Here is a 14784-nt window from a genome sequence, read left to right on the forward strand (position 1 = left end):
GATAGAGTACTCTTCTATTCTGAATTTACACTGTATATAAAATATTCATAAGGTCAACCAGATTTCTACAATAAGCGCCAGAAATTAACTGAGCACAAACCAACAGGGAACAGTGCTAATCACAGCCATTTTCCTATGGCACAATGATTTACTATTCTGCAACTCCTTCAAATTAAGAACCTTCTGTCTTCTTCCAGCTGCTGAAAATTTGTTTGATAAATCAGTATATCTTTCGTCTCTTGGAGCATTTTCATTATCTTCTGATATGTTGCCTTCGAATTCATCAAGTTCTGAGATATATGTCAGCCTTATTGAAAGATGGGGAGAAAACAATGAAACCTCTACATTCAGGCTCAAATGTTATCTGACATTTGGTTGTATGATTCCTCTCCCTTTTTAATGTGAAGAGGATATAACTGGAGAAAGGAAGTGCTTAACCTCTTTGCTACCTCTTTCACCCATCACTCTTCTCACACCCAATTATAGCCCTCCAGTGCTCTGCCTCTGCAGCTATTATCTGAGTTTTGTTCCTTTGAAAGGAAATCTTTGGAGGTCCACTGCATCTTGTAATATTTGAATTTATTTACAAATATACAGGTTAAGCTTAGATGGAGGCACACAGCCTAAGCCAGGCTTCTTCAACCTCGGCCCTCCAGCTGTTTTTGGCCTACAACTCCCATGATCCCTAGCTAGCAGGACCAGTGGTCAGGGATGCTGGGAATTGTAGTCTCAAAACATCTGGAGGGCCGAGGTTGAGGAAGCCTGGCCTAAGCTTTCCAACAAAATATACTGCCCTACATCACACCCTCAGAGAAACATACTCCTTGATCTCCAAATATTGTTAGTTTACTGAGCACACAAAATCCTGCTTCTTGTCTTTTTAGATTTTAGATTAATTTTTAGAGATTTTAAAGATATCAAGCTGTTTATCAGTACATATAAACACACAAACTGCGATAAATTCCATTTCTTCTCTTTGAGAAACACAAACACACAAGGACTAGATTAAATCTTTCTGAAGAATTAAAAATCATATATGAAAGATAATCATTACCACTTACTTTTGAAATTGCAGCCTGACAGTAGAACTAACAAATCCTTGCTGTCTCCGTAGAGATTTTATTTGTTTCCATACTTTCATAATACTTTGTATTAAGCATTTATCTCTTTGGTGTTCTATATCATGTAATATTCTGGTATTTCTTGTATTTTATAATGCAAAACAGAAAAAAACACCTGAGCACAAACTTAAAATTCCATTTAATGATTTGCAGTTGTTAAACTAAATCTAAAATCATGACATAAATTGTACATTCATTTCCCCTGCAATTAACGTATTTTATAAATGTAGTTACACACTGCCCCAGTTTCCAAGCAGTGAGAGATTCTAGGGGTTCCAGCACTTTGCCCAGAATTTGGTTTGCTTGGAATGAAGGTCAGCAGAGACTGTGGCATCTTTAGGATAGATGGTTTTATTTCCACATATATACAACTTAAGCTCACTTCATATCTGTGTCTCCTGCTTCCAGCTCATAGGCAAGAGGATGCCAATGCTCTCCTACGCAAGAGAGTGGGTGGGTAGGGGAAATCCCACCCATTTGTTGTATGGCACAGAGCAACTTCTTTGGTTATGCTAATCATGGTGCTTAACAAACCAGACAAAGTCATTACCTTAATAAAGGAATTGGTTTGGCAAGCCTGTACATTCCATCTGCACAGATGCAGGAGCCCAAGAATTGGAAGGGATTCATTGTACTATTCAGATTGACACCCACCAAACTACCCACTAATGCTACCCACTTCCAAGAAAAAGAGGTCTGGGCCTAGACCTACAACTAAATAACAGAATAACAATTTACATGTATCTGCATCTGGTACTTTCACAGTACATAGTTTCCACTGTATGCTGAAGATGCACTCCTTTACCTGGGCTTTGACACCCAAGATACTTATTTACAGCACCCACCCTATTCCTGGAACTGCAACTTTAACTTTTTTGAATTTTACATTGTTATAAATTACCCTGGGATCTGATGCTGAAGGGTGGGTAACAATTTGAAATGATGGTGATGTTTGTTTTTCATTTTATTTCATAGAATTTATTTTTTACTTGATGGGGGTGGGACAATGTGGTTAAAACCTCAAAGCAGCTTAATCAGTTGCCTCAGGGAATTGATTTTGAGTCAATGCAGATTACTCACTATTTTCAATTTTGCACTCTTGGAAATCAGAACTAACCAAAGCAGTATATACCTATAGCACGGTCAATTCCTCCTCCTGCCCCATTTTAAATAGGTACCTTATTTGTGATCTGTAATCCTTCAAAGTTTTCGTACTTAGCTCACTTGTTTTTAAGTTACTTTCCAGTAATTTTGTGGAACTTATTAATGCTTTGAGCTGTAATTAAAAATAATTTATTAAAATGCATTAATTCTTTTATTAGCAAATAACTTCATGTGATATTTTGTTAAAATTATTAATATTTTTAAATGAAAGTGTCACACTCTACAGGACAATATCCTTTCTGGATATTTAGGGTTGTTGGTTTTTTCCTGCCCTGATATGCATCACTTTGCATTCATTTACATGGATTTACATTTGCCATTTTACCGCCCATTCTGTCAGAATGAAGACACCAAGTCTTCAAGCTGTGACATCCTGAAGTCTTAAAGCCTTTTCCATCATACCTTATAACTAAAACTATAAGATAAAGCATTTTCTTACTTTTTCAGATAGCAAGAGAGTAACGTTTTGCTGCTGCCGTTGTTGAAAGCAGTCATAAAGGTCAAGCAACCTGGCAGCCAGTACTTGTTCACAGTTGAAAAAAAAATGATGGCTAAACACAATACTTGATATGTTAAGATCCAGTTGATAAATTTTGCTCTGTTCCTCTGACTTAGTTATGATGCAGTTTTCCAGTTGAGGTTGCATTGCCTGTGTTTAAAAAAAAGTAAATTTGAGGTGAAGCAACAAGTTTTTCAGAGTTGGATATGGTTTAAATGAGGAATTACTTCATCTGGCATACATGTTTTTGGCTCTGATAGGTAGTTTTTGCTTTGTTTTCTAGGTTTTCACAACATTAAAAAAAACCTGAATAACCTCCTTGACCAGAGATAACAGTGGAGAAAAATGTGTGTAAGTCTACACTGTGGAAAGTGATGCTACTCTCGTAAATTGACTCTCCTAAAAACTATTTCTGTCTTAATTCTTGGTTACTAAACTAACTCTTACTCTTATTTAGTCCTTTTGAGTTGCTATATGATTCAGCCTTAAATATATGTACAGTGGTACCTCGGGTTAAGAACTTAATTCATTCTGGAGGTCTATTCTTAACCTGAAGCATCACTTTAGCTAATGGGGCCTCCTGCTGCCGCTGCGCCAGTGGCGTGCAATTTCTGTTTTCATCCTGAAACAAAGTTCTTAACCCGAGGTAATATTTCTGGGTTAGCGGAGTCTGTAACCTGAAGCGTATGTAACCTGAAGCATATGTAACCCGAGGTACCACTGTTCAAGAATTTATCACATCTACAAAAATTAAAGGTGTATTTTACATGAGAGCATAAATATTACATATGTAAAAAGGCATGATAAACATACCTCCACCCCAAATCAAAGGTGTTTATTCTAAGTGGTGACTATTAGTCTTACTTCAGATAAACTAAACATTTTTAATATTAATTTTATCGGATTAATATCCTAAATTTCTTTCATCATAGCACCCAAGACATAGCACCCAAGTACGTGTGATTTCCAGACACTTGTGTACTAATGAGACCCTACCTATGAACAAGGTGGTGTGCTTTCAGACCATTATTTAACTTCATGTGTGTTTGATTCCTTAGCAAACTAATTTATAGAAATCACTAGATTTATAGAATTTTATTTGATCACTAGATTTTAAGTGTACTGTATGTATATAAAATGAATGAAGTACATTAAAATATTTTAGCTAAAACATAAGATATTATATATTACTGTTAATATTAGCTCAAATATATTCACTCCATTTTAGTAGTACACTGCACAACTCCTAGTGCAGTAGAGAGCTTCCTCAACTTTCATTAAAGATAACAATTCCATCTAAAATATACTCCCAGCCCTACATAGTATTTCTAGCCCGGGAATATAAAGCATTTCCTAGCAAAATAATAGTCTTAAAAAGGAAGCGTTTTTGTTTTTTAAAGTGGAAAAAAACAAACCTTCCTGTATGTTGTCTTTAATCGTGGGTCAATCTCAGAAGGAAAAAACACTCTGTAGTAACTTGATGGTTTGATTGGAGAAGGCAATGACATTATTTCCCCGCTTTCTTCAAACCAGTTTTTCCCCTTAATAAATATGATTCAGAAGCACAAACAACATTAAATAAGTCATCTGCTTTTTAAACATATTATTTAGGTAACAGAAGTTTTTTAGAAACTAAGCAGCACATTTACCCCATCTTGCTGAAGAAGACGGTTTTCCATTTTGTAGTATGTATTCCTAGATACACGAGGCTTTCTTGGAATATAAAATCCTTCATCTTCTAGGAATCGTGGTGCCATATTGTCTGGCAATTTACAGCTCTGTATAACTGAGAACAATTATTATGAAGTTAGGGTGACATGTAGGTAGAATGTAAATTCTTGAATTAATTTATCCTCTTCTTTTTGTTGGTCAGATATTTAAATCTGATCCAGAAAAGTACAATAGTAACAAAACAAACTGCTTAACCACCTACGCCAAATATAGCAAATTTTAAAATGAGCCCTCTCTTTCACTAACTTTTGCTCTTCTCTCTAATCCTTCCTTCTCTCTCAGAATGGTTGATACTGAAACGTGTCCTGTTCTGGTCCTGCAGATAAGCTCATGTAGCAAGGCAGGTCTATTATCACAGCACCAAGCAGAGCTCCTAGCAAACAACTTGCTTTGACAAGGACTGAAAGTGTTCTAGGGCCTTTAGAGTTTCTGCCTCTAGCCCACCTCTCTTAAACTCTGCCCACTTTTGAAGAACTAGTCTCTTAATGGGCTAACCTGAAACACGCAGTTTCCATGCATTCCATGGCCTCTTACCTGGTGAGGGGTGGCAGTCATTTCTGCATTTGTACCAGAAAATGAACAGGATCAGACTATCTGCAGCCTACTGTGCATTTGTGTGTTCACATGCACATTTGTAAGATCTAAGTCACTGTCATATTTTGCAACATACATTACCCGGGGAAGTGCTTGGCAGAAAAAGTTGTTGGTCCCATTGCTTTTGCTTATTGAGATTACTGCATTCATACTCAGGAGGTTTTACTTCAAGCAGTTCTGGTAGTAGTATTTCTCTCACATGATCAAGCAAAGGAGCTTGTTCATTTAAGCCACAGACATTTTGAAGGCTGTCATTTATAGATTTCTGTTAATCATAATAAAAAATAAGTGTGATAGAAATATAGAGAGTGATGGGACAGAAACCAACAGAAAGCAATCTACATAAACATGTTGGAATAGATATAGGTAATTTCCAGAGAAATTGCTTTATATTTTTATGAGTCCAGTATGTTTTATGTAGTGCTGTAACACCATTATTAGGACCAATTTTCTCACTTCTTTCTAATCTTTCAATAGGTCCTAATAAAGGAAGCACCTTATTGTTACCCTTTGATTATTTATAATGGATAAACATTGATAGCTACAATTTTTGTTATATTTAACTGTTTTCATTGGAATTAGAAAACTCATACTTCAACTTTCAGGTTTAATGAACAGTATCCAAGTATGAAGAATTAAGTGATTTCCTTAATACAGTACCTGGATCACTATTTTCTATCTCTATGACAATAGGCATTTCCCACAAATACTTCAAAAATGAAGTATCACCAATACTGCTTACATTCAGAATGTGCAGGCATTTCAGTGCATGGTCTAGTCCAGGGGTAGTCAACCTTTTTATACCTACCACCCACTAATGCACGTTTCTTGATAGTAAAATTTCCTTACCGCCCAGTGGTGCTCGATGGAAGGATTCAGCTTGTGCCATAGAATTCCCTACCGCCCACCTAGAATCCTGAAACCCCCACTAGTGGGCAGTAGGGACCAGGTTGACAACCCCTGGTCTAGTCCATAGGTGTGGGGAAACTGGCAGTACCTCTCTGATCTTGTTGAAAAACAAATATACAGGGTCTGGTGCTTTGTGTAGCCTAAATACCTAATCTCTCCCAGTGTCTCTGCTTAAACAAATATCAGTGTATTTCCCTCCAGCAACAAAGCAAGTGAAAGAAATGCATAGTGATTTCATCCAAAATGCTGTCTTCCTCACTCTCATTCACTTGAAAACAAAATAAACTTCTGTATTCATTTTCTATAGCTTCTCACATATTTGTTCTAAGGACTCTGATATAGTCATAAAGACACAGGGCCATGCCAAATATGGTTCCATGCCACCCCAATCTCCAAGCAGTGAGAGTCTCCAGGGATTGTGTGCTTGCTTGGGCTCAATTTCCTTGGAAAGAAGGTCAGTAGAGACTGTGGTGTCTTTAAGCTATATGGTTTTATTTGCATACATATAACTAGAGCACAGGACAGAGAGGCTCACAGCAGTAATGTCTTGCTTCTCCATTAGCCACAGCTTTGGATTCAGAACATAGCAAGACATGTTTTGTCCCTAGCTCTCAAAGCATCTCTCTCCTTCCAGCTCACTCACAAGCAATCTCCAGTCCAGCCCATATTGTTGCTCATTTTGGCACTTTCTCACCTATATACAACTAATTGCAACCCAGCTCATCCCTTTGAAGTAATCAACAGAGTATTAAAGTGGCCAACTGTTCTTTGCAACACTAGAAAGTGTAAGAAAAGTCTGTGAAAAAGTTAAATATTTTAAAGAAAGCTCCAGTTCCATGACAATTGTTTATAAATGTAAGTCAAATACTTATTTGGATCATGGTCAAATATATCTAGGAAATCTATGGTACAAGGTACTTTGAAAAAAAGAAAATGAATGAAATAAAAATTCTTTTTCTTTTGTTTAAGGCTATATACCGGTAGTTATTTTGTATATAAGTTTGGGGCCACTGAAGAAAACTTTTGAATAGCTTATTCCATAATTTTCCTTTGTTGTCAGAGAAAGTGAATTAACTGTAGCTATAAACAACTTCAAATACTAGACATCTATTTGACAGAAGACTTTCAAGACACTCCAACATCATAATGCAACAGAAAAGAAAGCACTTTGTATGAAGAGAAGAATAGCAGTACCTGGTCAATGACCTGATCAGTTTCTTTCAGCTTTGAGTAATCTTCAAAAGTTGATGTAAAAAATATAAAACCCTCATCAAAGGAGACTTCATTCTAAGATTTAAAATTTAGTGAATAATTATCAGTCAGTAGTGCTAAATACTGGGTAGCCTTCTCTTTCTCCAGAAACTTAATTTTCCTTTATTATCCTTTATTATATCCATTGACAACATCACCATCTAACCTAGCACTGAGGCTGTTTTACTCCTTCCCTCCTTCTCATATTCAGTCTTCTCACCAAGTCAAGTCACATGTTCTTATATAAAAACCCACCAATTCATCTCTATCTTTCTCAACTTAAATTTTGGTTCATCATCTTCTCATTCCCACCCTGTCTAATGAAACATTTTCCTCTTAGGCCTTCCCTTATCATGCCTTAGTTCACACACCTCTGCCCATAGCTTTACTGCCAAAATCATTTACGGTACTTTCTTCATCATTCAGAACTTAGCACTCTGAATGTAGAGCGGAGACAGCATATGCCAATCTTTCTGTAAACAAAGGTAATTCCTATCTCTCAGTCTTCTCCAGCTGACCTTCAACTTCAACTTAAAACACCTCTAGATCATGTTGCTTAAGAGGGAACGGGGTGCTTCTTTGGCTTTTCTCAAATTTGTGCCACAGCAAGAAGCAGCTCTAGATTACAGAGCTATCAGATACATATATATATATATATATATATATATATATATATATATATATATATATGAACAAGTAGCAAGCATCTCCCTCTTGCTTCTCCCCTCCCCACCTCTCTGATACCGAGATTCTTGAATATGCACTGTACATTTAATGCACACACGCCTCCACCCCCCAAGAATCCTGGGAAATGTAGTTTATACCTCACAGAGCTACAACTCTCAGCACTCCTAAAAATGTCAGTTCCCAGGATCCTTTTTTGAGGGGATGGGGATGTGCTTTTAAAAAAAGCAGTGAGAAGAGATTCAGAACTGAATGATACCCATCTTCTTGATGGCACAGGTGTTTTCTATATGTAATGGCAGGAGTAACCAGAATCACACATTCTACAAAAATATGCTTATATTAGAATTTGTTGCACCAAATTGAATATAAAAAGCAATGGTGCAGCTTATCAGTGTTGGCAGCAATTTTACAAATATTTTATTACCTCAGTGCTCACATCAGAGTTGTGTTGGTATTCTTTAGTATCGGAGTAGGGTTTGTCGAAAGATTTTTCTTCTTGTTCAGCCTAAAACAAAGGATATTTTAGTGTGCTTCTTGCTATTTTAAAAAACAAAGAGAAAACAAGAACTGAGATAAAATGGAGGCTTTCCATATTCAGCACTTAGCTTCTTTTTCTGATGCGCTCCAATTGGTGTGGGAGAAATGTTGAGTCTTTTAAATTGGTTGAATTTACCGCCTTTTATAGAATCATACATACAATAAGTTACATGTTTCATTTGAATGCTAAATCAAAATTCAATTAAAACTATTTACCTTAACAGTTCTCAACTTCCCTCTCACTCTATCCCGTAATACTTCAGTTAATCTACTTTGTTTTTCTTCTACAGCCACAGCTATCATAAAAAGCACAGACATTTAAAACACACTTTGCAATAAAATACAGTGGTGCCCCGCAAGACGAAATTAATTCGTTCCACAATTTTTGTCGTCTAGCGAATTTTTCGTCTTGCGAAGCACGGTTTCCCATAGGAATGCATTGAAAATCAATTAATGCGTTCCTAGGGAAACCGCTTGCCAGGCTGGCGGTGCGGAGAAGGGCTTTTCTCCCCACCGCAAGCCTTCAGCACAGGTACGGGAACAGAGGGGAAGGCGCGCAGCGCTTTCCCTCTGTTCCCGGGGCTTGCGTGGGAGGAGGGTTTTTCCTCCCCACCGCCAACATTCAGAACAGCATTCTGAATGTTGGCGGTGGGAAGGAAAACCCTTCTCCCACCCCAAGTCTTCAGGACAGCCATCCGAAGGCTGGCGCGGGGAGAAGGTCTCTCCGCCGCCCCCCACGCCAGGCTTCGGTGCATCCTTCAGAGGCTGCTGCCATAGTCACGCGTCACAACTCCAGCTGGGAGAGGGTCGCGGGGCTATGGTTTCTTTAGCCCCGCGCGCGCTCTCCCGGCTGGAGAGGTGACGGGCGCCTATGGAGGTTCCTGCCATATGCGCGCGTCACAACTCCAGCTGGGAGAGGGTCGCGGGGGGCTGGTTTAGCCCCGCGCGCGCTCTCCTGGCTGGAGAGGTGACGGGCGCCTATGGAGGCTCCTGCCATAGGCGCGCGTCACTTCTCCAGCTGGGAGAGGGTCGCGGGGGGCTGGTTTAGCCCCGCGCGCGCTCTCCTGGCTGGAGAGGTGACGGGCGCCTATGGAGGTTCCTATGGAGCTGTTCCTGGAACAGCTTTCCGAAGTGGAGCGGCTGGGGCAGGTGACCCCGCCCCCGCCCCACTTCGGAACAGCTGCAAAAGACGTCAGGGGGAAGCGGGGAAGCGAAGCGCTTCGCTTCCCGCTTCCCCCGGACCTCTTCTGAAGCAAGGGGCTGGGGGGAGATCGCTATCTCCCCCATCCCCTTGCTTCAGAAGAGGTCCGGGGGAAGCGGGGAAGCGAAGCGCTTCGCTTCCCCGCTTCCCCCGACGTCTTTTGCAGCAAGGGGCTGCAGGGAGATCGCTATCTCCCCCCATCCCCTTGCTTCAGAAGAGGTCCGGGGGAAGCGGGGAAGCGAAGCGCTTCACTTCCCCGCTTCCCCCGACGTCTTTTGCAGCAAGGGGCTGCAGGGAGATCGCTATCTCCCCCCATCCCCTTGCTTCAGAAGAGGTCCGGGGGAAGCGGGGAAGCGAAGCGCTTCGCTTCCCCGCTTCCCCCGACGTCTTTTGCAGCAAGGGGCTGCAGGGAGATCGCTATCTCCCCCCATCCCCTTGCTTCAGAAGAGGTCCGGGGGAAGCGGGGAAGCGAAGCGCTTCGCTTCCCCGCTTCCCCCGACGTCTTTTGCAGCAAGGGGCTGCAGGGAGATCGCTATCTCCCCCCATCCCCTTGCTTCAGAAGAGGTCCGGGGGAAGCGGGGAAGCGAAGCGCTTCGCTTCCCCGCTTCGCCCGGACGTCTTTTGCAGCAAGGGGCTGCAGGGAGATCGCTATCTCCCCGCAGCCCCTTGCTTCAAAAGAGAAGACCCGCTGTCCCCGGGGCAAGCTTCGTTTTGCGAAGCAAGCCCATAGGGGAATTCGTCTTGCGAGGCAAATCGCGGACGAAAAAACCTTTCGTCTAGCGAGTTTTTTGTCTTGCGAGGCGTTCGTCTTGCGGGGCACTACTGTACTTGAATATTATCGGAATGTATTTTGCAGTACTTTTCATATAGACAATTTTGGATTCTCAAGGAAATGACAATCCAGTAGGTTTTTCAAAGTTTGTGAAGGATTTAGATTAAGTATTCTTTATTTGAGTCATACATTCACATTTCAAGCTCGCTCTTTAAAGTGCAAATTATAAATGAAAATGCATTTAGTTCACTGCACAAGAAAAATGCAGAAAACACATGATTTCAAGTTGCAACATCTGCACAAAAAGTTGACAAGAATATAAAATTAGAATATTCTAATTCTAGCACATCAGAATATTCTGTATTATTTTTTATCAAGTGCTAATATTATTACAGTACTTTAGAATAGAATGAAAACAGGAAAAGGTCATATGCAGGTTTGAATAACATCTAAATTTAATCTGAGCCACATTTGTGGAAATGCCCTTGAACTTCATTGTGATATATTACAACTTGGTAAGGAGTAAAAACATTGAGCTACCTTCCTGTGGATTTTGGTCTGGGGTTTCTTTTTGTTTTCTATCAACATGTATGTCATCTTCAGTTTGCTACATTAAACAATTTACCAAAAGAGAAAAGTTGCAATGAAATGATCAAAACTATTCCCTCACATTTTTATTCATTTGTTCAGCTGTATACATCATATACCATCACCCCATCCAAAACATTTACTAGTGAGCAACCTACAAAAACTTCAAGTTGTGATGCAGGCAAGGTTTATGCCATCATTCAGATAGTAAATGGAATAAACAAAGAAGAATATGATATTCATATTAGAAACAAAATAACATTTAGAGTTGGTCAACATGCTATAAACATTTAATTGTCAACGACACAAGATGCCCCATTTGTTCAACAAATGTATCTATATGTATAACGGAGTTTTCAAAAACTCATTTCCATTTTAGTTCCTCTTGTTCAGTGGCGTAGCTAGCCACTCGGGTGCCAGGTGCGGCACACGCATCCTGCAGCTGGGGGTGGAGCGAGCCACCCATAGGGGTGGGGCGCGCTGCGTGCAGCCTCTCCGCCGCCTCCCCCCAGCTGTAGGGCGGCTGAGGGAGAGGTGGAGGACTGATGCAAGTCCTACACTGCCATTTCAGGCAGTGCAGAGCCTGCAGGCCCCAAGCCACTACGTCACTCCCAGGAGAGACATGTGGCTCAGGCATGCTGCAGGCCCCACGGTAAGTGCCGGCCCCCGCGGTGTGGCACCCACTGCCAGCCGTGTTTCGTTATGTTCATTCACTGAACTAAAAAGTTTCATGAGCCCATTAAAAAAAAAAACAACTCTCCTATTTTTGTCATTTTGTCACACACACCCCTCAGTGATGACACCTGGGATGGATCCGCACCCCCTTCCTCTGCCATGGCTCTTGTTGTATTTGGAACTTCTAAAGTGGCCTTTTGAGAGATTCTGTAGGACTAAAGGAAAATAGAGAAAGGCCCCCAAAGCCCTTGAGTGCTCCGCCAATGAGTCTTTGAAGTGAATGCAAAACCAAATATTACAATATGAAATGATTACAAAAACAGCAACCTTAGTTGAAGTGCCTCACTTCATAATGTCTAATACTAGCTTTCCAACCTAGTGTTTCCTTCCAGGTGCTCTGGACAACAGCGCCCATGATCCCTGACCACTGATCACACTGGCTAGTAGGAATGATGGAAATTGTAGTCCAAAACATCTGGAGGTATCAGGTTGAAGAAAGCTGGTCTAGAGGAACTTACCCTGATGTCATTATATCTTCACCCACACGTGCAATAAAATGGCACTGCTCAGTTAAGATTTCACTTTCAAGATAAAACTGATTTGGGGGAAAATACATTTTCCATGTAAGCTCTGTAGAGAAGAGATTATTTTTTAAAAAATTTAAAAAGCAAAGGCTTTCCAAACTCTTGCTTCAGTAAATGTTTTGCATGCTATGTCATGGGGTAAAATGTATGAACGTACCTTTCTTCTGACACTTCTTTTCTGTAAAGATTTACTTTTCCTTGCAATTCTTTCCTGAACCTTTTCTTTCTGGATGGTAAAAAAGAAAACTATCTATAATCATAATCTATATGATACACAACTTTATAAACAAATGTAAATAAAAGGGTTATGTTGCATAGAAGGATGAAGTAAATTTTAGGGAACTCCTTCCTAACTGAACCTTTGGCGCCTACTGAATTTTTTTTTTTTACTCCACCAAGCATTTCAATCCAAGTCAGATGTTATAGATTTAACTATTTTTTTACTTTTTATATTGTATTATTGTAAACCATTTAGAGACTATCATAGTGAAGTGATAAAAAAATAATAGGGACTACATGTAGTTGGGTAATTTGGGAACTAAATCTCACTTGCCAAGTTATCTTCTTACACTAAATAACCTCAAGCTTTTCAATAAATTTCAGTACCATGACATGCTGCCTTTAAAAATATTTGATTATATTGTTAAGGTTAGAATTCTTGCAACGTAGGGATGTTCACTGTTACAATTTTGTTTGTCATAAATAACAATAACAAATAATTTCAGGATTTTTATACATAATTTTTATTAAAGATTTTCTTGGGTTACAAAAGTACATGCATTGCCTCTATTTGCAGGTTGTAGAGTATTTTCTACAAATCTGTTACATTTGATGTGAGACATTAATGTAGTATATGAGGTTGGGGGAGAAGAGAGGTGGGGACAGAGAGTGCAGGGGAGGGGAAGTGGTAAACTTACACTATTTTACATAGTGTATGTGTGAGGTTGTTGTGTTAATAAATTTCAGTTTTAATCAGCAAGCAACCACACCTTCACCTCCAAAGAGGCATCTACTTGCCTGAAATTTTAACCATTAGGGAAACATCCGGAAAACAGAATAAAGTGTTGTGTGAATGCAGCCATAATCTATATGTATTTGTTTTTAAAATACACTTGTCTATTATCTATAGGAGTATTATAAGAAATTCATAATAACCATATTAATTGTTAACTGTAGTACATTCTTGGGGTATAACAATAAACATATGCCTGTTATTATGATGACTATCTTATCTAGAATAAAAAAAACCTGATCAACAAATCTAATTATTAGGGCATTGTAGTTGGGTAATAACGTAAATATTTAAAAATAGTCTTCATAGCTTGCCTTTGTTTTTCTATCCAGTAGTATTCCTAATTCTTTGTCAGGATCCATTTTATTTTAAAATTGGATTCAGTTGGTCATCAAGGAAACTGGGAAAGAATATGCAGAATATTAAAATGTAAAAACCAGTCCATCTTTACTCCATTCCACATATTTGTGTCCATCAAGGCTCATCTTATTCTTTTGCCTAGTACAGAATGTTTCTGTGCCAGTACTGCTCATTCATGGAGTGCAGGTGTAGAACGCAGAAGAAGTGTGTGCTGATGTGCTTTACAGAAGCTCTGTGTGACCTGGAACATTCCAAGTCAACCACAGCTCATATACCAACCACACTTGAGCGGCAGCTGTCAATCCCCTGGTAGGCCACCTTTAATGGCTTGAGAGTTCTCTAAAATAGCTGTGTAGGTCTGTTACAGCGACTAAGCAATGAAAGCAAGATTGTTTCAAATGGCTGCCACAAGATAACAATGGAATGCAAACAAGTCTAAAATAAGCACCCAACTTGAGAAGTGGGAGCATTACTACCAGCAAGTTCTGACTGAGAATAGGGGTTTTGCTTCTGGATTGCCAATAAACATGGTCCAGAAGTTTAGAACCAGAAAGTCCTAAATTCTTAGAATCGCAGAACTGTAGAGCTGGAAGGGACCAGCGAGGATCATCGAGTCCTGCAACGAAGGAAACTCTCACTCAACAGGAGGCTCAACATCCCCCCCCCAAAAAAGCTGAAGAGTCTCATGCTCTACTGACTGAGTTATCCTAGAAAATAAACATGCAGTAAGACAAAATCTTATTCTTCCTCTTTTTTGACCCCAGCACAGAAATGCACCGATAGGCACGCTCCCTTCTCGTCAAAAACTGAAACTCCTTCTCCCCCACCCCCCACCCCGCCCGCATTCCTGACTAGCGGGACCGTTTCCTCCTGAGGTGAGCTAGAAGGGAGAGAACCGTCTCCTTAGCCGGCCAAGTCCCAGCTCCATTTAGGGTGAGGAAAAGTGAAAGGGCAAACCTCTCTGAAGCAGAGAGAGACGTCCTCTCCCGCCCTGGCTATAACCGTAACCTTTCTACCGTTAGCGAAACAAGCACGCGCACCGCCTCCCTCCATCCCGCCCCGCTCGCCATCCAGCCAGAAACTGAAGCGTCCTCCCCTA

At 40.1% G+C, this 14784-nt stretch overlaps 1 protein-coding gene across 3 annotated transcripts in view; it reads right to left on the reverse strand.

Moving 5' to 3' along the window:
- The window catches only part of CC2D2B (coiled-coil and C2 domain containing 2B), a 37671-nt gene extending 22984 nt beyond the window's left edge, over nt 1-14687 (reverse strand). For all 3 annotated transcript variants that reach the window (XM_081189454.1, XM_081189456.1, XM_081189455.1), the window contains exons 1-14: nt 14556-14687; nt 13640-13725; nt 12471-12539; nt 11007-11073; nt 8710-8789; nt 8381-8461; nt 7213-7305; nt 5191-5374; nt 4434-4570; nt 4200-4325; nt 2725-2934; nt 2300-2397; nt 1062-1202; nt 181-307 (exon numbers count right to left, since the gene is read on the reverse strand). In XM_081189454.1, the coding sequence (XP_081045580.1) occupies nt 181-307; nt 1062-1202; nt 2300-2397; nt 2725-2934; nt 4200-4325; nt 4434-4570; nt 5191-5374; nt 7213-7305; nt 8381-8461; nt 8710-8789; nt 11007-11073; nt 12471-12539; nt 13640-13687 (1461 nt within the window). In that variant the 5' untranslated portion in view covers nt 13688-13725; nt 14556-14687. The remainder of the gene's footprint in view (nt 1-180; nt 308-1061; nt 1203-2299; nt 2398-2724; nt 2935-4199; nt 4326-4433; nt 4571-5190; nt 5375-7212; nt 7306-8380; nt 8462-8709; nt 8790-11006; nt 11074-12470; nt 12540-13639; nt 13726-14555) is intronic.
- Nucleotides 14688-14784: the final 97 nt, after the last annotated feature.

This window comes from Podarcis bocagei (assembly GCF_964188305.1).
Source record: "Podarcis bocagei genome assembly, chromosome: 4".
Lineage (NCBI taxonomy): Eukaryota > Metazoa > Chordata > Lepidosauria > Squamata > Lacertidae > Podarcis > Podarcis bocagei.